The sequence below is a fragment of the Homarus americanus genome, unplaced genomic scaffold (assembly GCF_018991925.1).
Source record: "Homarus americanus isolate GMGI-L3 unplaced genomic scaffold, GMGI_Hamer_2.0 scaffold48033, whole genome shotgun sequence".
Lineage (NCBI taxonomy): Eukaryota > Metazoa > Arthropoda > Malacostraca > Decapoda > Nephropidae > Homarus > Homarus americanus.
In genome coordinates this window covers 1-24920 of record NW_024744482.1, presented here as the reverse complement: position 1 = coordinate 24920, position 24920 = coordinate 1, and the positions used below count along the sequence as shown (strand labels likewise).

Sequence of the window (24920 nt, the reverse complement as noted above, 5' to 3'; positions counted from 1 at the left end):
TAACCTACCTTAACAGTACATAATTTAACCTAACCTAATTCGACCAAATTGCATTAATCCTGCCGTGATTTAACTTACTCCTGGTGTAACTAACCTACCCATGATCTAACCTAACCTAACAGATTACAAAAGATATAATACCCAAAACAATAACAACAAAATATTCACACACAAAAATAGAAACCTTATTATTAATCACTATTACTATTAGTGTGATATATATATATATATATATATATATATATATATATATATATATATATATATATATATATATATATATATATATATATATATATATATATATATATATACTAAGATGGTTTATCTCTCTCCTCAGATCAACGTGGCCATCCAGTGTTTAAGTACAGACTTCAGTAGCCAGAAAGGAGTTAAGGTAAGATAACTAATGCTGTGTCTAGTGTGGAGTAGAGAGATAATCACATATATCTCTTGGCTCCACACTATGCTGCTGCCTGGTCGAGAGAAACAAACTCACTACTGTCACTTAACTCATATTATTAATCAGGAATGTCTTGATATACTGTTAAGACTAGAAGGAGGTTTATGTTTATTGAACCTCATTGAACAAATGCTTGAACAGCTCGATGGGTTTTTAAGTCTATAAGATATGGCAATTAAAGTCGACGTTTTATGACAACAACAAGAGTTAAAGGGATGTTATTGATGGTATTGGAAGATAAATAATGGGAGTTTAGATTCCTTCTGGATATGGAACACTGGTTATAGCTCCCACGGGCTTAGTGCTTGGTATAGATTGGTCGTGTTGCCAGATCGATAAATTCACTGCCATATTTTCTTCATCATAATTTACCTCACTGGTGTTAAGATAATTATGTGATGTGTCATTTGCTTAGTTTATATTCCTGACCAATTAAAGACCTCAAGACTGTCATTAGATAAATATTGGTCATGTGATTGGTTAGAGAAAGTGTTTGACTTGTCTATAGGTTAGTTACGTGTAATGATCTTTGACCTTTTGTTCGTCAACTGAGGTCAAAATATCACAAATCCTGAAGTGTTCGTAAAAAATGTTCAATATGGTTTAAATACCACAATATCTGAGATGTCCCAAAACGATTTCCAATATGGCTTAGGATATTATAACCACTGAAATATCTCTAAACAGTGTCCAATATGGCTACCGGACATATCAAGACGGGCCTGATCAGTAAACTTGGACAGTGTGTAGTGGTTTGTTTGCCTTTTCCAACCTGCTGACATCATTATCTTCATGTCTGTTGTATTATAACTGTGTCAATTATTTTAGCATTTTTCTTCTTTTTTTCGTCTTCTTGTTTATGTTATTGCTTGTCTTCTTCTTGTTCTTATTCTCCTTATTCTTGTTTCCCGTCTTCTTCTTTTCTTGTTGTTCTTACTAGTTATGACCTCTCTCTCTCTCTCTCTCTCTCTCTCTCTCTCTCTCTCTCTCTCTCTCTCTCTCTCTCTCTCTCTCTCTCTCTCTCTCTCTCTCTCTCTCTAACCTTTGTCTTGATGACCTAAAATTACACACTGGATCAAGATAATCCCGGTTATTTTTAACAAGAAAATCATGTTGCGTGGAAATTATTGATTGATGCTTAATATCAGCGACAAAGGATGGATGCTCGTCCGTGAGTCAGCTCTTAATTTGTGTGTATGGAGTCAACGTTTGTGTGTGTGTGTGTATATATGTGTATCTTTGGCGACCACTGCCCTCCACTATAAACGTACATGAGCGTTCTTTAACTATCCTCCCAGATTTGTTTTCTCTCTAAGGACTCCGTATTTAAGTGTCCATTGTGATAACGTAACGTAAATGTGAGGCTATTTTCAACTAAAGAAGAGAAGGTGTGAGAGAGAGACACTGACGTTTAAAGGGTAGAGAACGGTAAAAGAATGTTATAGAGATGAAGAAAATTAGGTTGAAGAAGATAGAGGAGAGGCAGATAAAATGAGAAATAAAGAGAATGATATCGAGATTTTAAAAAGAGAAAGAGAGAACGACAGATAAAATAAGAGAAAGAGAAGAAGAGATTATGTATAAAGAGAACAGCACTAAAGACTAAGCTGCAGATGGAGAGAGAGAAAAAATGTTTGCGGTCTCACAGGTGGAGTGTGAGGGGTCGTGTACTCCTTGTCATGGTACTTAGGTCACAGGCGGTGTTGTGGGGTGAGGAGAGCCCGTTTGTCTAAACTCTGGCCGTAAAATAGAGAATAATGTGTTGAAGACCACACTTTGGGTGACCGCCACTGACCCCAGTTGCAATTTCTTTAAAACTGGAAGTCGCCTGTGTCCCGTTCCTGCACACGCTACCATACCTGTCGTCAGGGTAGGTGAGATACCTTCGATAATTACTGGAGTTAGAGTCGAAGGAAGTCAATAGTCACTCAATATATAGAGATTATATAAAACACTGAGATAATTGATCGCGTTTGGGGGTGTTTTGATGGGGTTTCCGTGCGATGTGGAGCGGTCAGAGTGCAAGCATACGGACACAGGGGAGGTCATAAAAGCCCACGTCCAGCAGAGGGCCACACCCACTGGTTGACGCGGTGTCTCAACCTCCACACACCGACCTCCCTCACCGACCATCTCCTAACTACAGCTGTTTACTCTACGGATCTTATGTCTCGTTATTACATCCTGAGAGATGATGATCGTCTAGTAAGTATCTGTCTATCTGTCAAGGGAATGGTACAACAGGCGTTTGTTTCCCTCCACCTAGTGTGTATATACCATCTGATCTTTTACGTTCCCAGGAAAATCAACTTTGATATTCGGATAAGTATTTTTTTTTTCGGTTAAATCAGTGTTCGGATAATAAACCTTCGGGTAAATATGTCTTCGGATGGTTATATCTTCAACTAAATAATTTCTCGGATAACAATGACTCCGGATTAGTATGTTTGTGAATGAATATGTCTTGTGTATCCGAATTACATCAACGAACAAACAGGTAACGAGTGACTGTTGTTTCGCTAAAGAAAGTGAAGAAACTCAAAGACAAAAAGCGAACTAACCATCAACGAATAAGGAGATAGAAGGATAAAGTGGTAAAGAGAATGACAAAGAGAAAGATGGAAGAGAAGAGGAAAATTACAGAGATTAAAACAGAGAGAATATAAGGAGGAGAGAGCGTTCTGGACACACACACACACACACACACACACACACACACACACACACACACACACACACACACACACACACACACACACACACACACACACACACACACACACACACACACACGGTAATAATAACCCCAGGACCATAAGATACGATTTGCTTTCTTCGTCTGGTAGTGAAGTGAGAGAGAGAGGAAAGGAGCGAGTGAGAGAGAGAGAGAGAGAGAGAGAGAGAGAGAGAGAGTCATGACTGTACACGGAGGCAGCAGTAGGCGGTGCTCTCGTGGGTGTAAAAGACATGACAGGATAGTAATTGTGGAGACATCAGGGAGGAGGAGAGAGATAAAGATGAGAGACAGAGAACGAGTGGGAGAAGAGAGAGACTAAGAGACAGAGAACGAGTGGGAGAAAAGAGTGGTTGAGACGGCGGACGAGTAGGAGAAGAGAGAGATAGAATCAGAGGACGAGTGGAAGAAGAGAGACTGAGAGATAAAGAGAACAGAAATAGAGAGTAAAGGGAGAGATAAATAAAGAGATCTCGCGGTCAAGAAGAGAGACTCAAAACAAAGAAGATCTAAGAGCTTATAGAAGACGAGAGACAGGATGGAAGAGATAATGATAAAGGCCCAAGATGGTGTATTGCAGAGAGATAAGAGTGATAATGAGATAGAAGCACGTAGGAGAACAACAAAATTAATAATTATCATAAGATTTCCCTCCGAGAGAGAGAGAGAGAGAGATAAAAGGCATTAGATAAGGAGGTAAGCTACATAATGTGTACGTGATTATTGTTGTCGTACACACACACACACACACACTCACACACACACACACACACACACACACACACACACACACACACACACACACACACACACACACACACACACACACACACACTATCTCGTTATTCTTCCCTTTATCTCTTTTTATCATGATTTTAATATTTTTAGATAGTTCCTTTTATATTAACACTGTTTATTTTGTTTCTTTGTTTTGCATTGTCTTCCTCTTTCTTCTTGTGTCTTCTTTTGTACCTTATTTATTCTCCATTTATTTTAGGGTCTTTCTTCATCACAGTATTCGGCCCTGTTCTTACTCTCTTGTTATTCCCAACTCTCTCATTTTCCTCTCTGCAATATCTCTCCATCTTCTTCTTTGTCTTCTTCAACCTCCTCTACTCCATATTTACCGGCCTTGTGCTTCATCTCTTGTTATTACCAACTCTGCTCTTATCTTTCTCTCTCTATCTCTTAATTGTACGTCAGCTGATAACTGTAAATAAACTTTATTATAACACTTGGCAACTCACTTAGCAACCAGCAACCAATCAACTCCCACGATTTGCGATGGTTGCTGAGGACGCTAACAGGGGGCAGTGCTCAGTCAATAGTAAACAAGTTCTGTTAATTTTTCCCCGCCAGTTGTGTCTGTCCTCCTGTGGGTGAGCAATGTCTATATGATACGCTTAGTAGTTTTGTTTTTATTGATTATATACGTATGTGCATGCAAGGCTGGAGCCTGCAAGACAGCCAATGTTGGAAATGTACCATGGACAGAACCGCTAAACTATTCATGTGTATATAACTATATATTCTTAGAAGCAAGAGACATGGATTTAACCAAACCTAACTTAACACTGTTCTCCTTATTTTGGTTAAGTTTGGTTGAGATTAAAAGATTCATGTTCCCTGAAGAAGAAAAAAATTGTGTTTAGCGGTCCTCTTCATTGGACTTTTCTAACATTGGGCATTTTGCATGTAAACAGTACCTACCCACTCACACACAACACAACGCTTATGGTCTTTTTCTTTCTCTTAAACGTCTAACTACAATCCCATAAGAACGCAACACACACACACGCACACACACACACACACACACACACACACACACACACACACACACACACACACACACACACACACACATACACACACACACACACACACACACACACACACACACGCACACACACACACACACACACACACACACACACACACACACTGACTATCACAGACATTATTCCTTCACATTCATCACCGCCAGCAAGAACAATAAACGCAGTTGTTGCCGTCCTTCTCTCCTTGTTTGTGCGTCTTTCCCTCCTCTACTGGAAGATCCCTGAGGGGCTAGAAGACTCACTTTAGACCTGAATGTCACCTTCAGGGGTACGAAGGTCAACAGGAAGGCCAATGACCTCCTTCCCACCCAAAAACAAAAACAAAAATGGAGATACAAATTTAATCTTTTTTTTTTGGACCCTCAGACTTTTCGATGGATTTTGATAACATTATTATTATTATTATTATTATTGTTGTTATTATTATTATTATTTATTATTATGATTATTATTATTATGAATGACATCAGCCTGAGGTCCATGTAGTGTTGTGTACATTAATTGGTTCATTGTTGTGGGGGATCTTCCAATACTGCGCCACCACCTATTCCTTTCACCCCACCTCTTTGCAGACAATCATGTTGCTACCTCCCTACCTGCCTACATACCTGCCTGCCTCCCTGCCTCCCTCCCTACCTCCCTACCTGCCTACATACCTGCCTACATACCTGTCTGCCTCCCTGCCTCCCTGCCTCCCTCCCTACCTCCCTACCTGCCTACATACCTGCCTGCCTCCCTGCCTCCCTACCTTCCTCCCTCCCTCCCTACCTACCTACCTACCTACCTACCTACCTACCTACCTACCTAAAACCTACCTACATACCTAATTACCTACCTCCTACCTACTTACCTACTTATATGACTACCTACCTATTTACCTACCTACCTGCTGTACCAATCTTTACTTTAGCCATGACTCATTCACACACTTACACACACACACACACACACACACACACACACACACACACACACACACACACACACACAGTCTTACTTAGAGCGGTTGACAGTTTGCCAGAAATGCTTCTCTTTACCGTCCCTACCACTCAGTTCTTCTGTCATTATCCTCATCTTCATCATCACTGTCACCATTATCATCATCACTGTCACCATTATCATCATCACTGTCACCATTATCATCATCACTGTCACCATTACCAATTCATTGCCTCAATTCGACACCATGCCCATCATTGCTTTCACCACACTCATCATTAATTTCATCATCCACACCCCTACTGTCACCCATCACCGTCATCCACATCCCAATTATCACCCAACACCAATTAACACCTCCAGTATCACCCTCCATCCTCATTATCACTCACCCTTAAAGTGGACATCAATTAATCACCATTACTTTCTTATCACCAGCCATACGTCACCATCACCCCTATCACCATTAACCCCTATTAGTATCTCCTCGCCTGTTCTGTATCCATTAACTACCATTCTCCATGTCTTACCCCCTACCATTCTTCCCTCCCATAATTCTACCATTCCTCTTCCTCCTCCTCCTCCTCCCCCTACCATGATCGCTATCCTTCGTCCTGATCTCCCATAATGGTTTTTGTCGGTCGCCCCATCATCATCATCATCATCATCATCATCATCATTATCCAATATCACCACTATAATGCATCTTTACAACTACCAGTATCTCAAATACCACTACCACACACACCATCGTCACCATAATCCCCATCAAATCACCATAATCCATCACCACCACCACCTCACCATCACCCCCCCCCATCTCACCACCACCACCATCTTACCTCCACCGCCATCACTACCTCCACCACCACCGTACCATCATCCCTCATCTCCACCACCTTCACCATCACTCCACCATCATCTCCCACCACCACCACCACGATCACCACCACTCCACCATCATCTCCCATCTCACCTCCACGTATCTTTCAGGGTCCGCCGCTGCACATTCAGGTGGACACGTATGAGGTGTTCTCCCCCCTTCCACACCACCACCCTTCACCCCGCTCCAAGCCACTTGGTCTGCATACTCAGGTGACCATATATAGGGCCGCTATTATACCCAGCATGGCCACCTGTCCTTGCCATAGACCCTTAACTAACACCCTCCTTACCTGGTCTTGATTAACACCCTCCTTACCTGTCTTGATTAACACCCCTGCCTGTCCTCATTATCATCCCACCTGTGCTGATTAATACCCCACTTGTCCTTGCCATAGTTAACTAACATCCCCCACCTGCACTGATTAATACCCTACCTGTCCTTGTTATCACCCACCTGTGCTGATTAACACCCCCACCTGTTCTGATTAACACCCCACCTGTACTGATTAACACCCCACCTGTGCTGATTAACACCCCACCTGTCTTGATTAACACCCCACCTGTCTTGATTAACACCCCACCTGTTCTGATTAACACCCCACTTCTACTGAATAACACCTCACCTGTCCTCATTAGCACCCCACCTGTCCTTGCCATAGTTAACTAACATCCCCCACTTGCACTGATTAACACCCCACCTGCATTGATTAACACGTCACCTGTTCTTGGCATATACTCCTGATTATCACCTGTTCTGATTATCACCTCATCAATTCTTGCCATTTCGTGATTATAAGCCACCTGTTCTGATTAACACGTTGCTTCTTTTTTTCTGATCTCCATTGATTACCACCTCACCTATCCTTACCATAAAGTGGATATACCTGATTAACACCTAAACTTACCTGACTAATAACTCCTACTTAACATTTCATTACCTTAACTTGATTGCTTGTAATTATTATCGTAGAATGAGGGCGCCTGAGTAATGCATTTATTACTTTTTACAGACACTTAACCAGACACTTTAACTTTCCTCGCCTAACACTTAACTCTCTGGATAAGCATTTGTCTATGTACTTAACACTTTTAAAACAAACACTTTATTTTTATCATGCACTTAACACCTCTATAACTATCTTTGCTATACACTTAACACCCCTATAACTATCTTTGCCATACACTTAACACCCCTATAACTATCTTTACCACACACTTAACACCTCTATAACTATCTTTGCCATACACTTAACACCCCTATAACTATCTTTACCACCCACTTAACACCCCTATAACTATCTTTGCCATACACTTAACACCCCTATAACTATCTTTGCCATACACTTAACACCTCTATAACTATCTTTGCCATACACTTAACACCCCTATAACTATCTTTACCACACACTTAACACCCCTATAACTATCGTTACCACACACTTAACACCCTATAACTATTTTTATAACTATTTTTGCCATACACTTAACACCCCTATAACTATCTTTACCACACACTTAACACCCCTATAACTATCTTTGCCATACACTTAACACCCCTATAACTATCTTTACCACACACTTAACACCCCTATAACTATCTTTGCCACACACTTAACACCCCTATAACTATCTTTACCACACACTTAACACCCCTATAACTATCTTTACCACACACTTAACACCCCTATAACTATCTTTACCACACACTTAACACCCCTATAACTATCTTTGCCATACACACAGCACAATGACACTGCCCACTTGTTCCTATTACCTGTAACAAGAGTCTTAACTAACCCCTAAGTTAGTGTATATCTTTTATCCTGTCTTCAACAGTGTAGGTATAAATAGGTCCCATAACTTGTCTGTAACTTTGTCGTGGGTTTTTTTTTCCACTGTAATCGATATTTTGTCATTTTAACCGTTCTTCTTCTTCATTGTAACTCTACCGTCATTATAACTTATTACTACACAAATATTATTATCACCAACCACCATAACCATCATTTATTATTACTACTATCACCATTACAATTAATATCACTAACTAACATTATCACTATCACCACCAACAGTACATCAACGTGTAAATTAAACATCTAATCACATTATTTGTTGCCGTCTGATGAGCTTACGCACTTTTGAACGAGGGTTAATATTTATACAGGGAGAGATTTGTTGTTCACTTTCATTTCATAACCAGAATCGTCTCTCTCTCTCTCTCTCTCTCTCTCTCTCTCTCTCTCTCTCTCTCTCTCTCTCTCTCTCTCATAGTCAGTGCTCTCCTTGCTCCGTACGTTCTAACAGTATTATCAACAAGAAGCAGTAGAAAGCAACTCTCACTAACTCCCGTTGCTTGCCAGTGTGACCCAAAGAAAGGAACACCACGCCTCGTTACTACACAAGGAACGCTGAACATGTTAACTGCTCCTCGCTACTGTTAATGAATGACTGAATGCTATTGGTAACAGTGACCCTCATGCTTCCTCCTTCAAGTTTTTTACCTCCTTCAAGTTTCTTAACCCCTTCAAGTTCACCACCTCCCTCCATGATGCCTGCCAACTGTCCCCATAACAAGTCACAGATGGACACTAATATTCCATTTCTGTTTCCAGGGTTTGCCTCTACACATCCAGGTGGACACATACGAAGACCCCAGAGACTCAGCGACGTTGGTCCATCGCGGCTATTGCCAGATTAAGGTCTTCTGTGACAAGGTAATTATCCCTCCCTCCCTCCCTCTCTTTCTTTCTCTTCCATCTCGATTTGACATATAAATAGATTTAATATTATTTTATTATTTGTTATCTGATTCTTCGTCTTTTATTTTACCTCTTTTCCCAAGAGATAAGATAATCAATTATTTTTTTTACTTGTGTTAAAACTTTTCCAATACGAATTAAGACAACACAAATAAAAGTCCAGCTATTCAATATATCTAGTGTGTGGGTTTTTTTACTTAGTCTTTTCACCACGAGTAACGAGAACGGGAAAAGACCACTTAAAAAGGTTAGATTATCTTATGGAGATCAGAAACCCTTCACTTAACAAGGAAGGTTTGAGACTCTATGGGCATATGATGGCGATATTACCATTAACCCTTGAGTAAGATGATTTAATCCCTTGAGTAAGATGGCAACCCCTTGAGAACGATTCTGACCCCTTGAGTAACACGACACAGTACTCAAAGGGATGTCATAGTACTCAAGAAGATGTAATCGTACTCAAGAAGATATCAAAGTACTCAAGAAGGTGTCACAGTATTCAATAACATATCATAGTACTCAAGAAGATGTCACAGTACTCAAGAAGATATCCTAGTACTCAGGATGTCACAATACTCAACTAGATGTCATAGTACTCAAGAAGATGCCATGGTACTGAAGGGATTAAAAGGAATGTGCAGTATACAAACGGGAAGAATGTTTTTTTAATATTGTTTGGCTTGTCACACTGATTTACTGAGCCTGTTGCTGTACTGTGCCTTATGGAGAGGTGCCAAGAGGTGCCAAGTGGTGCCAAGAGGTGCCAAGTGATGCCAATATGTAATGTACTTGAGAATCTTCATCATCCAAATCTGTAAGCATCACCACCATCATCATGTTCAACATAGTATATATATAATCATTCACCATTAAGTTCCATTACCATCACTATAGTGTCTCATTATCAGCATTATAACTATGTCACTATATCACTACCGTATCTTACCTATAGTCATCATAACCACGACCAAACACTATATTCACCTACACTATAACCCCAGTCTTATCATCATACTAATGCCATTAGTGTCACCATCTCACCATCACCACAACACCATTCTTTTCACCATCACACCAGCAATGTCACCACTTTTACCACCACACCAACACCATTACTCTCACCACCACACCAACACCATTACTCTCACCACCACACAAACATCACCACATTCCACTCCACCCAATCCCACCCCACCCCACCCCACCCCACCCCACCCCACCAACACCACCACTCTCACCACCCCAGCCCACCACCACTGTCAACATCCCACCCCACCATGCGCATCACAACAGCAGCAGCATTAAAACCATCACTTATCACCATAACAGGGAGCAGAGAGGAAGACAAGAGACGAGGAAAGACGCGCAGCTAAGAGAAGAATGGCAGCCACCACACGCAAGAAGTACGAGGACCTATATCATCCTCCCTGTGACCGCTCTGAATTCTACTCCATGCTCGATATTGCCAAGCCGCCCGTCCTGTTCACTCCTGCTGAAGACTTGGATAAGGTAAAAGATAGTACTGCCTTTCTTGTGGTTAGCTCTCTCTCTCTCTCTCTCTCTCTCTCACGTTAATATAGAAAGCTGAAGTTGTTTGTTTTTGGGGGGTAAATTGTTAAAATACAAGTTGTTTATTGTTTTATTTACACCATGTATTGTCGTGTTAATGTCAATAATTCTCCTCTCCTTAGATGCCAATGGAACTACAAGGGTTTTACAATCACGACTCTGAGAATGGGTGAGTATTTTCGATTTTTCTCTTTTCGTACTTCTCAATATCTCACAAGAGTACTATTAATTTGCACAAGTGCGAAGCTGCCGGGTTTTAGGATGTAGACGTCGGAAATAATACTAATTTATGCTTATCACAGGTAAACTTAGGCCTACCCAAAAATATCATGACAGTAGTGTTGTTTCCGATGAAGTCAGTGTAGGCTGTGTTAGATAGGCATAATGGTGCTCAAATATAGATGGATAGCGTCAGTTCTTCTCTACATTTGACCTTATTTTTGTTCTTATTCAGCCATTCATCTCTCCCTCCTTCTTTTCTCTGTCCCCTCCCCATGGCACCTGCATGATGCATGTTTTTAGCACGTAACTTACGACCAGCCGTTCTCTGTGATTCGTTGTTAACCACGCAGAGATAATTGGCTAATGCAAGGTGTAGACTCAAGTATATATCTGGTTCTGATGATGCAGGGAGTGGCAGTATAGTAATTAATGACGCTACTGCCTGTGCTGTGTGTGTGTGTGTGTTCACTTCTCGTTAACCTGTCACAGTAAAAACAAGAACATTTTCTTGTTTATCTTGATTATAATCTTGTAGTTGATTGTCACTGTTTAGGATCTGAAAATCACAGCAAAGATCAAAAAAAAAAGAGAGAAAAGTATATTTAAGTATGTTTATTTTCAGACACCAAGCCAGGCAGTGGTAAATTGAGCTTGAAAACTGATGCTGAATCCAATAATGTTACCCCATATTTCCTGTGCTCTAGATCAATGGGTGTTTGCAGAGAGGACAGTAGACTTGCTCCGTTGCCTCAGCCCTCACTTCCCTCACTTGCCTCACCTGGATGTATACAACATGTGACGTCAAAATTAATCTCATATCCGAAAAAGGAAGGGTAGTTGTTACAGCGTTTGATGGAAAGAGATGGTTATGGATGTTGTGATTGAAAACCCTATCTGTAAGCTGATGGCTGACAAAAGTGACTACTGCAGTTACTTCCAGGAGTGACGGATACGCTATGACTCTGTTCTTACCAGATTATTTATACCATGATACACTATGATAAATTCGGACTTAGAATATACATAGTGGTGAGGTTTATTTCATCTGGTAGTTGGATTGAGTTTGTGTACCTTCCCTGGATTTACTTGTTGTTCAGGTGCTTGAGTGATCGTGATAAACAAAGCTTCTTAATTGGAATTCTTGAGAAATGCCTCGTGGCAAGCATCCAGGTGTAGCAGATGAGTGTCAGGTGAAGGGCGAGGTGGTAGAGGTGAGGCGTATGGTGACGTGTGTTCTCCCCCCCAGTGGCTGCAGCGTTGGCGTGGCGGGGGCTGTAGGAGTGGAATGCTCGTCCCCCTCCAACCTCTCCCCTCAGCACGGCTTCCCCACCACCCCAGGACGCTGCATGTCCCCTCCGCACAGCCTCGACCCCCCACCACCACCTCCACCTCTCCCCCCGCCTCCTCCACCTTCCTCCAACATCCTCTCCACCACAACAACTATCACCCAGTTAGCACCTCTACAGGTCCCCCCGCCCACCGCCGTCTCGCCAAAAGCCAACAGCAGTAGCTACAAGTTCCACTACAGCTTCCCACAACCCTATGGGTAAGACACGCGCTAGTCCGCCCACGCCCACACTAACTGGGGCTGTAATAACTAACGTCCCCCCCCTCTGTGTGTGTATGTGTGTGTGTCATGTTCGCCCACCACTAACCGGGACCATAACAATTCACTTTCCCACCTGAAGTGTCAGTTCCTTTCCACACATCCACACTCCTCAGAACTTCCACCACTTAACACCTCACTTTGTGTTCATTAACTTGGAAGAATCTTGACTCGTTAACCAATGTCTCAGACCCACACTGACCAAGACTTAGACCTCCAGTACACACAGTAAATGGGGGGCTAGTTGTCTCATACAGTTACCTTCAACACCACGGGAACACAGACGCCCCCCGACGCTCCACATCTCTTCTGTTCACTGTTTCTTTCGTAAACCGAGACCTTAGCAACATATGTGTGTATCTACTCTTACATTACTACTACTACTACTACTACTATTACCACACACACACACACACACACACACACACACACACACACACACACACACACACACACCCTACCAACTTCACAAAACATTCCTCCTCATCTATATAAGACCTTGAGTATTTTCATCACACAAAAATCCCCAGACCCAAACCCCTCCTCCTTACCACTCACACATGACACCCATCCTCTACAAGCTCCGGCCTCTACCTCTACCTCTCCCTCCCTCTGGCCTCCCCAAAACCCTCATACATATTCTGTGCTTGTGTATATCGCTTAGAGTAAGTAGTTAGTATTGATATTTACATAGAATAGCATACTCTTCCTCTTCACTCCAGGAAATACTTGAGAGTTTAAAAGACACTTATCAATCGAAGCCCTGAATTTCAACATCTGTTTACGCTATTATCCCAAAGTATCTCATTTCCTATCTCACGTAAATACTATTATTTTTCATTACATTCTGACGATTTTCCTCTCCCCTATCCCCTATCCTTTCTACTTCACAATAATCTTCCTCCATCCCACATCAATCTTACCTCTTATTCCCCTTAAACATTCTCCCTCACTCTCCCACACCCACACACAACCAAGAGACACTCTCCCCCTCCTTTCACTCTCTCTCTCTCTCTCTCTCTCTCTCACCCTCCTTTTACTCTCCCTAATCCACAGACAGGTACTCGCTTCCTACAGAATCCATATACCTGTATGGCACCAGGTAAGGTCTGCTTCCCCTCCCTCCCTCCCTCCCTCCGTCCCTCCCACCCCTGCTTTGTGCGTAGTTGTGTATCTCACCTCACAGATAAACACTATGTACATTGTTTTTTCTCTTCTCTAGCTGAATCTTGGAACTGTAAGGTAAGTCGCCACAAAACTTCACGTTAATGAGACATATTAGCTACTTCTACCTGTACACGAGAATACTATATCGTCTGTGTAGTTTAACACCTGTACACTATACCTTATATTAGTAGTTTAACACCTGTGCACTATACCATATATTAGTTTTAACACCTGTACACTATACCTTATATTAGTTTTAACACCTGTACACTATACCTTATAGTAGTTTAACACCTGTACACTGTGCCTTTATATTAGTTTTAACACCTGTACACTATACCTTATAGTAGTTTAACACCTGTACACTATACCTTATATAGTTGTTTAACACCTGTACACTATACCTTATATTAGTTTTAACACCTGTACACAATACCTTATAGTAGTTTAACACCTGTACACTATACCTTATAGTAGTTTAACACCTGTACACTGTGCCTTTATATTAGTTTTAACACCTGTACACAATACCTTACGGTAGTTTAACACTTGCATAGTGTACACTGTAACTTTATGTTAGTTTTAACACCTGTTCACTATACCTTATATTGTCTATATAGGTAAACACCTGTACATCTGTCCACTATTGTTTACATAATTCATCTGTGGACTTTTTACTTCATACTATGTACTTGTGTGCGTGTGTGCATGTGTGTACGTTTGTGTGTGTACCACTGCTAGACCTGCACGACCTCACAGACATCACATCTTCCGTGTACGTTTAATCCTGGCATTTCTATGTGTGTACATGTGGTCTACAGTACGTCACTGGCGTGTACGTTAGAAGATGTGTGTATAGTCTAGAGCTCTAGTGTGTATGTTAAGAGCTCATCTGTGCATTTTAGAGCTCTTGTGTGCATTTTAGAGTATTGGTGTGCACATTAGAGCTCTGGTGTACATTCTGGAGTTCTGGTGTGCACTTTAGAGCTCTGGTGTGCACTTTAGAACACTGGTGTGCACATTAGAGCTCTGGTGTACATTCTGGAGTTTTGGTGTGCTCTTTAGAGCTCTGGTGTGCACTTTAGAGCTCTGATGTGCATTTTGGAGCTCTGATGTGCACTTTAGAGCACTGCTGTGCACTTTAGAGCTCTGATGTGCACTTTAGATCACTGCTGTGCACTTTAGAGCTCTGGTGTGCACTTTAGATCACTGCTGTGCACTTTAGAGCTTTGGTGTGCACTTTAGATCTCTGATGTGCACTTTAGAGCTTTGGTGTGCACTTTAGATCACTGCTGTGCACTTTAGAGCTTTGGTGTGCAGTTTAGATCACTGCTGTGCACTTTAGAGCTTTAACACCCGCTTCTCTGTCCAAATTTCTGGCAAGTTCTTGAGACAGTTCTGTTTAAGTCTGTCTGCGAGAACCCCTTGTACTCTACGAGTGGCATAGCACTATCTTCCTATATTTGTTCTTTCTTCGTTATAGCATCTTTCATTTTTTTTTTTTACATTGTAAGAGAAATTTATACAGTAAACTTCTGAACAAATATAACTGTTGTATTAGCATGATTGTATTTATTAGATGTATGATACACTAGTCTAGTTAGATGGCTTTTGTTTGTCTTTTGTTTTATATAATGATCTGTATGTGTATTTGTCTTGTTGTTGTGTAAATAACTTTTCTTCAGTAATGCATTTGATTACAGGAAGTTTTTTTTTGTAGTAATATACCTTAGTGTGTGCCTAATATATATATATATATGAATAGTTGTTGATATATTAAGCACTGTTTTATTTTTGATTCGTAATGTTGTCCAGTTTTTGTGCTTTACAGTCATGTTGGGTCGTGTAATCAGTCAGTCAGTCAGTCACAGTAACGTTGTTGACTGGCCTCGATACTGTCACCATTCTGTTAATTAACTTTACCAACAACATTAGAAATTTTTTTATTTCTTTGATCATATTTATAAAAATAAATAAATTATATAGAAATTATTCATTATATTTTGACCCAACCTTTTAACAGTATATATAATTTAATGCTTTCTATTTACCAACATTTCTCTCTACAACTGGCAGTATCGTTAGTGGTAGTCATCATGACCTGACTCAGCATGCAGTGAGTAAGTGTTCCTTCCCCACACACCATGGAACTAAACGCCCATCCTCCCCTCACAGGGACGCCCCCAGAAAGGAGCTGTCGTGTGGAGGACTCCCCAACGGGTCTATGGACAGTCCCATGACCGACGTGTTCTCCCATGTGTCGAAGCGGTCCCGTCTCACGCCGCCCCTCACCGAGCGTCTCATGCTGTACGTCAGACAGGACGGTGAAGACGTGTACACCCCGCTCCACCTCGTCCCCCCCAGCACCGTGGGCCTCCGCTCAGCGGTGAGTCAGCGTCCAGTGGCACACACACTGAGAGACGCCCTTCTTGTCACCACCAGCACCCCATAGTGTTTGCCTTTGTTATTCATTTGGGGCAACCTGGCCGAATTGATCATTTTATTAATATTTGTTCCTCGGTTACGTCCTCGTCCTCTGGGTCAGTTTACCTCCCTTCACCACACAATGGTTCTCAAAGACATGACCTGTATTTTCTGTCCAAGTTGAAGAAGAAAATTTAAACCTCAAATAAGTTCCCTAGGATCAGTTTAATTACGACATTCCTATAGTTAATATGTGGTTGACCATTAACATATGAATAAACTTCTTTTGTTTATCGTCCCTTAAGGGGAAAATTTAATCTTACGAACCTTTAAGAATCCTGGACATTATCGAAGAAAATATCGTATCTCTTATGTACAGAATTACGAGTCTTGATAATATAGCATTTTCAAATTTAGCCTTCAGCCTTAAATACCTTAATATATCTTTTAAACTTTGTAATTTAATTTTTTTTTGAGGACGAGGATTTACATAAGTTAGCCCTTCAGAAAGTTAAACCATCGTTCAAGGTAAGTTAATTAACATCTAGGAGGTGTTAATCGACCATTCTTTTTTAACTATTGCTCTCCCGGGGTTAAACTATCACTCTCAAGTCATCATCCTCACCTAACAATACACAACCTATCATCCTAAAGACATAAAATCAGCTTTAATTTTAAGAATCATCCCCAAGGAGTCTTTTTATGGAGTGAAAACCCAGGAAGATTATAATTATTCTTGATTCACATAACTACCGATAATTTCTCTACATATATAATGGGATTTCATGTTTTTTGAGACTACTGATGGTGATATAATTATTGATATAATAACTAAGAGTATAGTTATCCCTCCTTATACCTGCCTTTTTATATACAATAAATATTACAATAAATATTAGTTATGGTATCTACTTCCAACATTTACTGTGACCATATCCAATATATACTAAGTGAATCAAGGTAACTAATTATAATTAGATTTACTGGTGGTGCACAGGTACGTTTTAGCAACCTGTATATTATTTTGAATCATTATTTAATATAGTTACCTGAAATTAACTTAATTTTGGGGAGTGATTTAGATAACATTAACCTTATTTTGGGATGACATTTCAACAAGACATTAACGTGTATGTTTTGTTTAGTATGTTTATTTGTGTCTATTTTATCAACTTTTATCAATATTTCTCTTTTCACAGATTGAGGAAAAGTACAAAATTCCAACACAAACGATCAAAAACATATACAGGAAAAACAAAGTCGGGTAAGTTTTATTCTTCACATGACCAATTAGAGTGACGCAAATAATCATGATCATAAAGTCACTGTAGAATTTTTTTTTAGTTTTTCGCCATCATCGATGGATTATGTAGGCCTACAGGCAGTCGATGCACCACCAAGTTAATTGACCCAAGGTAGTTTTGCTGAGTCGAGATTATCACTGGAAAATCACTTGACTGCCAACACAGACACAGGTAATGAATGGATCGATGACGTGGACGAGTAATGTTAATATTCATCACAAAATGTTAAGAAGACATTTCAGACGTTCCTGACACAACGTACTGCAGTACATTTTGAACGGTGTTTTCTTAGATCTACTTACTTAGTATTTTATGTAAATTCGTCAGGGGTATATTAACACTTTTATTGTTTGCAGCGTGATGGCAAAGGTGGACGACGAGATGTTGCGCCACTACTGTAACGAAGACCTCTTCCTGATGGAGGTGCAGCACAGGGACGCCGAAAGCTACGACCTGACGCTCATAGAGCTCACGGGAGCCGAGCACTGAGCACCCGCTCCCTCCACCAACTTTTAGCCTGGAAGCTGGAAGAAAAACAAAAACAGGTCATCACGAGTCGCGAGAAACATTCTCATTCGAGGCGAAGCCGTCAGATGGGACAGTTGTGCCGGCCCGTCGCCCGGAGAGTCTCAAGTCTTCACGATTAGTTTGTGTTCCCCGGTGATGCTCTCCCCAAACATCTGCCCAAAAGATTAGTAGTTTAGTCTATCATAAAAGCTCCGCTGAAGGCGACGTCACCCGGTGAGACCAGTGCCTTACAGATATAAACAAAAGAATCTACCAAGACGAAACGTTCTTAGCAGAGCAGAACTCACGCGTGCAGCTTCACCCAGTGATGGCTCTGGTCCATGGTGCCAACACAAGGCAGGAGCAAACACAGCGACAATAGGTCTCTGGTGGTATTCATAAATCATAAAAGGAGACTCATGAATTAACATGCGACTGGAATTTCAGTAGGTGAAGCTTGATACGACAGTTTTCGTGTTCTTGCTGTGATCATAAACTCTTGGTAGAGATTCGGCTGCTGTATCTTAACTCTAAGGCCTTAAGATGAGCTGTGAAAATACTGTACAAAAATTTTCAACATGTTGTCACAGGTTGTTGTAAGCACTAAGATAAGAGTAAATGTCCCGCCACGACCACGGTGCCCAATGTAGGTGATGAGTCAGTCACTCGCTAGGCTGCTGAGTGGTCGTGTGTACGTTAGCCTTAATGAAATCAAATGTATTCTAATCGATGAGTAAGACATAGCTATAATGCAGTTTACAGGGTATCTAATGCCTAATTCAGTTAAGAATAAATGTTTATTCATACATTGAGATTATCTTCACAAAGATATATACACTTTTACACTCTTCTTTGTGTGTTTATATTTTCGGTAATTCACTCAAAATGTTTTTTCCTATGTTACGAATTAATGACCCAAGTATTGAGTGACAATGAAGGAGTTTAACAGTTGATCTCTGATGACTGAGGGTCACGCTAAACACTTTATGGAATCAGATCAAATCTGTGTTTTCTTGCTGTTGTTGTTGTTGCTTTATGGCAATAACGCCACCCGTTATTGTGTGACGTCAATGCTGAGCCAATCATCTTGCCAACATACCTGTTTTATATTGATGAACGTGTCTTCCACGACAGTGCCATATAACAAGGACGATGATCGCCCTCATCATCGTTTCTGACACGAATTAGGAGTACTCAGTGGATTCTGTCCCAGGACTCAAAACTGCGCTCTTGTTCTTTGTCACAAGAGTTGGGTGGTGTGTGAGCGGCCCCCTGGTCGCTCGACACACGGAGCTCTCCACCTCCACCCCTCTCACAAGCCAAATTTTTCTTCTGAATTTTCCCGTGCCTTATATTTTCTTTAACTAGTTTGTATTTTTGTTGATATTTCTATTTAATCGACGTGAAGAAGTCAAAGAATCACTCCCGAGGACTAAGGATTTGCTGGAAGTAGTTTTTTATCAGTAATTGGAATTTTAATATATACAGTATAAACAGTTTTAGAAGACAGGAATGCAATCAGTTTTCGGTCTTATTAGTTAATGAGTCAACCTTGTACAGGTACTTGTCTGCAGGTCGTCTCAGATCATCACTCCCAATGTTTGTCAGCAACCTTAGACTCATCTCTGCCTTCCAAATGTTTATCTTTTTAAACCTTTTTTTAGTCTTTTCGATTCAGATATTTCCGTTAGGTTTATGCAGAGGTTATCATTATGTGTTTCCAAATATGCATGTAAGAGAAATTATGCAAAGCTGAAAGCTAATTTATATACTATATCTTAAAGAGACCTTGTGTGTTTACATAATAAAAGACCGTAGTTTTAGTAAATAAATAAAGCTAGGTTTAGCTGAATATTTGCTTCGTCTTATTCCGGCATTCCACTTTACTAATTCTATAGATTAGCTTAATGAGTTAGGTTTTATCATTGATGACGTGGCCACCCTGAGGTTTTTGTACAAGAACCCGCCGTTGAAATCAATTCTGCAAGTTTTTTTTTAATTTCCATTAATATTAATGATTGACTGAACTGTATGATATACAAAATAGGCTTAATAATATGTAAATACGAATATTGCTTTAATTATTTGTGGTTTTAGCATAATATATATCATTAGCTTATAAGTTTGTGTGTAAGTATGAAAGTGAGAAGCGGTGATATACTTGTTGAAGATCTTTGTTACTATAGTTTTGTAAGAGAATGACTATATTAGTGTATATACAATAAGCTGTGTGGGTTCAGTGCCCGCCCATGCCAGAATCTGCTTGACGCTTCCCGGTATACTTGGGCTCAACCAGACATCACCGAGTTGTGTGTGTGTAACTCCCTCTGAAGGATCTGTTTTCTTTGTTGCTAAAAAAAAAAGATAAATAATGTTGGGGATAATCGATGTGATCAGAGTAGGAATGATACTGCTGTTGTGGCATTGTAGATCATAACTGAGTTGGATTTATTATATATCTGGAGGAGAATTGGATTCCATTAGCTATTACTGATGTAGTGACAAAGGTGATGGTTGGCCAAAGTCTTGTCAATATTTTGTAAGTGACCTTTTTATCAGCTCTCTGTTGTAGTTTGCACTGGTTATACCTTTTTCCCAATGCTTTCTTCAATTTTTTTTTATGTATTGAGTAGTTACTTTAAAGTCTTGTTTATATCATTATATTTATATGTAGTGTGGAATTTAGATATTCTCTCTAAGGAAGTAGACTGATATTCAATTCTAATCAAGAAGTGCAGTGCATTGTAACTTTTTTTTTCTCTGTGTTTTTCTATATTCAAGTTCACCCGACACAAAACTACGCAAATCATTTACTTATGTAAAAACAATTTTACTCAGAACATGAAGCAATATTCACGGAGCATGAAAATAACTTCTCTGCCAACCACAGAGGAGACTTCTCTTGTCTTTCATCTATACAGGTTGTGTTATCTCTGAGCTTCTCGTAAATATCTCAAAGGTATAGAGACACGGACAAAACACTGCACTGCCAGCGACCGTCGTCTCACGTTGCTCGTTCTTTCTGTAATGTCTAGCTGTTGTGCTCAAGTGGTGTTCATCCAGTCTTCTGCTCAAATTGGAAGACACCTAAAATTTGGCTTTCATAACGTGAAGTGAGATTATATTTTTTTTTGTTCTTCTGTGACTGTTGTAAGTGATATGCTGTCTACTTTCCAGTGAACCTTTGTATCAAATGAGATACAGTATTTATTACTTCAAGCAAATTAAATTTTCCTTAGAAACGTAAATAGTGTTTATTAAGATTCTTCATACTCTTACCAGACGCGTTTAAGAGACGAGTGACCGTCAGTGATAAGATTTCTTAATTGTCATGATAAATGAAACATGACCGATTATTATTCTTAGTTATCATAATCCAATCGTTTCTCCACGTAACACATTCATGTCACAGAACAATTAACTTCTATTAACGATACCTGCAAGTATATGCACTGAGGAAATTAGAAGGCACATAATGATATAACAAATAATTATAGTTAGTTTATTTCAGCACATCATGATCCAGTCAAAAATATATGGCTGTTAAACTACTGTAATTCATTATTATGAAAATCGTTTTAAACCAAAAATATTACTTGTGATTTATCCCGCGGCTAGAACATAAGGTCGGAGAACTATCCTGAATTCACTGATATTGAACATATTTTATAAGCGAATATGCCGATAGTTTTACTTGTTTCTCTCTCTCCCATTGCCGGCTTCTTGTGTTTGTTTTGCACGTCAACCCTTCCCACTCTCAGCCTCTTAAGGGGTTAGGTAGCAGCAGTCCCAGGCTGACGTAGGTCTTTCTCGTCCCACGATGGCAGAAAGCTTCAACAAGTCCTCTGACCCAGGCTCCTTGAAACGCCCCACCACCAGGTTAAAGCCTAACTGTCTATCAGTCCATCCTAAGGAGGCAGAATTAAAACAGCTGCGCCCGAGTATTTGAGGAGCTCTTGGTGTCTTCTGGTTCTTGATTCTGGTAAATACCGAAAGAATTCGGTTGCACTGGCTAACCCGATCAATTATCATAGGAGTGTGGAGTAGTAATTAAACTTTTTTCTTTTTGCTTATAGAAACTAATTTAAATCGTGTACAGTAGACGAAACCATTTTATACTTCATTCATCATTGATTATTTCTTAGACAAGTCCTTCATGACAATTTCCATGTACCGCTAAGGCCGTATGTAGTAGGTGTAAAATTATCAGGATATATAAGGGGTCCCTTAACAAGCTATCGGCTTCCTTCCCCCTCGACAAGGTCACTACTAGATGGTGACTGCCTGGTAGACAAGGTAAACAGGTTTTGTCAAGAACGGGTGACCACTCAACCGGATTTTTCTGCTTCCTCTGCACAACACACTACTACTACTATTACTACTACTAATAATAATAAATAACATAGTGCCAATTTATATTATATAGATATATATACATTTACCGGGTCTGTGTTCACGTTAACCAAATTAGGTATATATTGTCTAGGAGTTCCGTATATCCTTCCTGACCTCGTGTACCTCTTCTGGTATAAGGAATATATACCGTGTTAGTACAATGGGGCTCGTCACCAGAGGCTACCAGAAACTGAGGAGGGTGTGAGTACATTACCGCCGCCTTACCTATACTGCACCTCGAAATCGAAATCAAAGTCAGAATTAACAAAAATTTCCAAACTGCCAAGAAAAAAAAAACGTTAGATTATTTCGTAGTTAGATTCAAATTTGTGATCACAAATATGTTAAAAATAATAGAATTATATTTGATTATTTCGTTGTGATGATTAAAAAGTAATATTTTGCGTTAATGTTATCACTACCTATACTGAATAATTTTAAGTTTTTCAATGTACTGTTGTTAAAGTGCTACCCGCATATGTTTGTATGTCCCATTAGTATAATACTCCTGTACAGAAAACATAAGTTACGAGAGTACAATGCAATTAATCATGGAAGAGGTGTAAGATATACTTAAAATGCTCTCTCAGATCCATGTTATCTCAAGTCTCAGTATCTAATCCAAAACTACTCACAAATATTCAATAAATAACAAATATAATGATGCTGTAGACAACATTACCTGTACGCAGTGGTAAATTTTATTTCTGCATTAAATGATCTCACTGTGTGGCTCCCTCTCCCTCAGTGAGCTGGTGGTCGCGAAGCTTAACTCTCTGAGCGGCCTCGCACTGGCCAACAGCCCTCCTTCTCAGCCCGGTTGTGAGTCTCAATGTTAGCCTACGAGTGTTGCGAAGGATTCGGTAACTAATAGTTTAGGACTTTATTTATTGTCTTGCGTGAGGTCAGCCCATGTTTCACTTGTCAGGTCAGTTTTGTCCGCCTCTGAGCGGAAATTTAAAAAAAAAAGGAAGAAACTAGAAGACAGATAATAGGAAACAGTTTAAAGGGAAGTAGAGAAAAAATTATTTAAGATCTGGAAGACAAAATTGAGTAGTTAAGAGGGTCAGTACTATTTTGTTTTTATACTGCAATCCAGTGTTCAGTTTACTCCCAATTGATATTGAAAAAAGGATCTCATTTTGCTCCTTAACATTCCATATTGTGTGTAGAATTACGTATTGTTATATGATTGTCATATTTTTGTATCGATTTTCTGATATAATCAGTAAATCTGTGTCCGTTAAAACTGACTCAGCCCAGCTTATTCCCCCCAAAAGAATAAGCAAGTGTTTCATGTTTGAGGACTCCGGGTGGTCATATTCTGAACCAAAAACTTGGGTGACTGCCCAGAGAGGCTGTCAGTCCAAGGATCATCACACAAGTTTTACAGAACGTGACCATCCTATTGTGTGTTCACCCTCAAATGTGCTTAGTTCTTTAATACAGTATATCAGGCAGGACTCAAGAACACTATTGTTGGTTAACACCCCAACCACAACACTCTCCACATACTGAAAAACAAAAGTTGTGTGTACTGAGGCTGTGGTTGGGGCGTCACCCAACAAAAGCAAGGTTTTAATATTATGGCCGAAGAGCTCACTATGGGTGGTGGGCCTAACCATGATGGTCTACCTTAGAGCGATGTGCTGAGAGCTTGTGTTTGTCACGTGTAAGGCGCAGTGTTGTACAGAAATATGAATAAAAAATGTGGCATAAAATTCGACTTTTTCTAACCTTTTTACGCCTTGGGATGTTTATGTGAAGACGTAACATTGTAAGAGAAACGTGAGGGATACAGATTTTAAAAGTTTGATTTGCATTTTACATTTCTCACAATAACTCGGCATTTGGCTTCCCCTAATATTTCATATTAACATTAAAACACAGAGGCCTTATGACTGTAATTTTTATAACATACCAGACAATAACTGATCAGAAAGGTTCACCTCCAATTTACTGGGACAGGCCATGGGGGCGCCTTCGCACCTAAGACGCCCTCTGGGAGCGCCGCGGTCTCTGAGAGGGGTTCTGTGGGCGTCGCCGCCAGTGGGAGCATCTCTGGAGGCGCCGTTGCCTCTCGAAGGGGCCCTGTGGCG

General features: G+C 40.2%; 1 protein-coding gene across 1 annotated transcript in view; it reads left to right on the top strand.

Annotated features, from left to right (window-relative positions):
• The window catches only part of LOC121877942 (protein grainyhead-like), a 219989-nt gene extending 195447 nt beyond the window's left edge, over positions 1 to 24542 (top strand). Inside the window, exons 10-18 of the mRNA XM_042383915.1 lie at positions 341 to 397; positions 6971 to 7072; positions 9478 to 9579; positions 10957 to 11136; positions 11319 to 11365; positions 12665 to 12964; positions 16367 to 16577; positions 17815 to 17879; positions 18276 to 24542. Of these exons, the coding sequence (XP_042239849.1) occupies positions 341 to 397; positions 6971 to 7072; positions 9478 to 9579; positions 10957 to 11136; positions 11319 to 11365; positions 12665 to 12964; positions 16367 to 16577; positions 17815 to 17879; positions 18276 to 18408 (1197 nt within the window). The 3' untranslated portion in view covers positions 18409 to 24542. The remainder of the gene's footprint in view (positions 1 to 340; positions 398 to 6970; positions 7073 to 9477; positions 9580 to 10956; positions 11137 to 11318; positions 11366 to 12664; positions 12965 to 16366; positions 16578 to 17814; positions 17880 to 18275) is intronic.
• Positions 24543 to 24920: the final 378 nt, after the last annotated feature.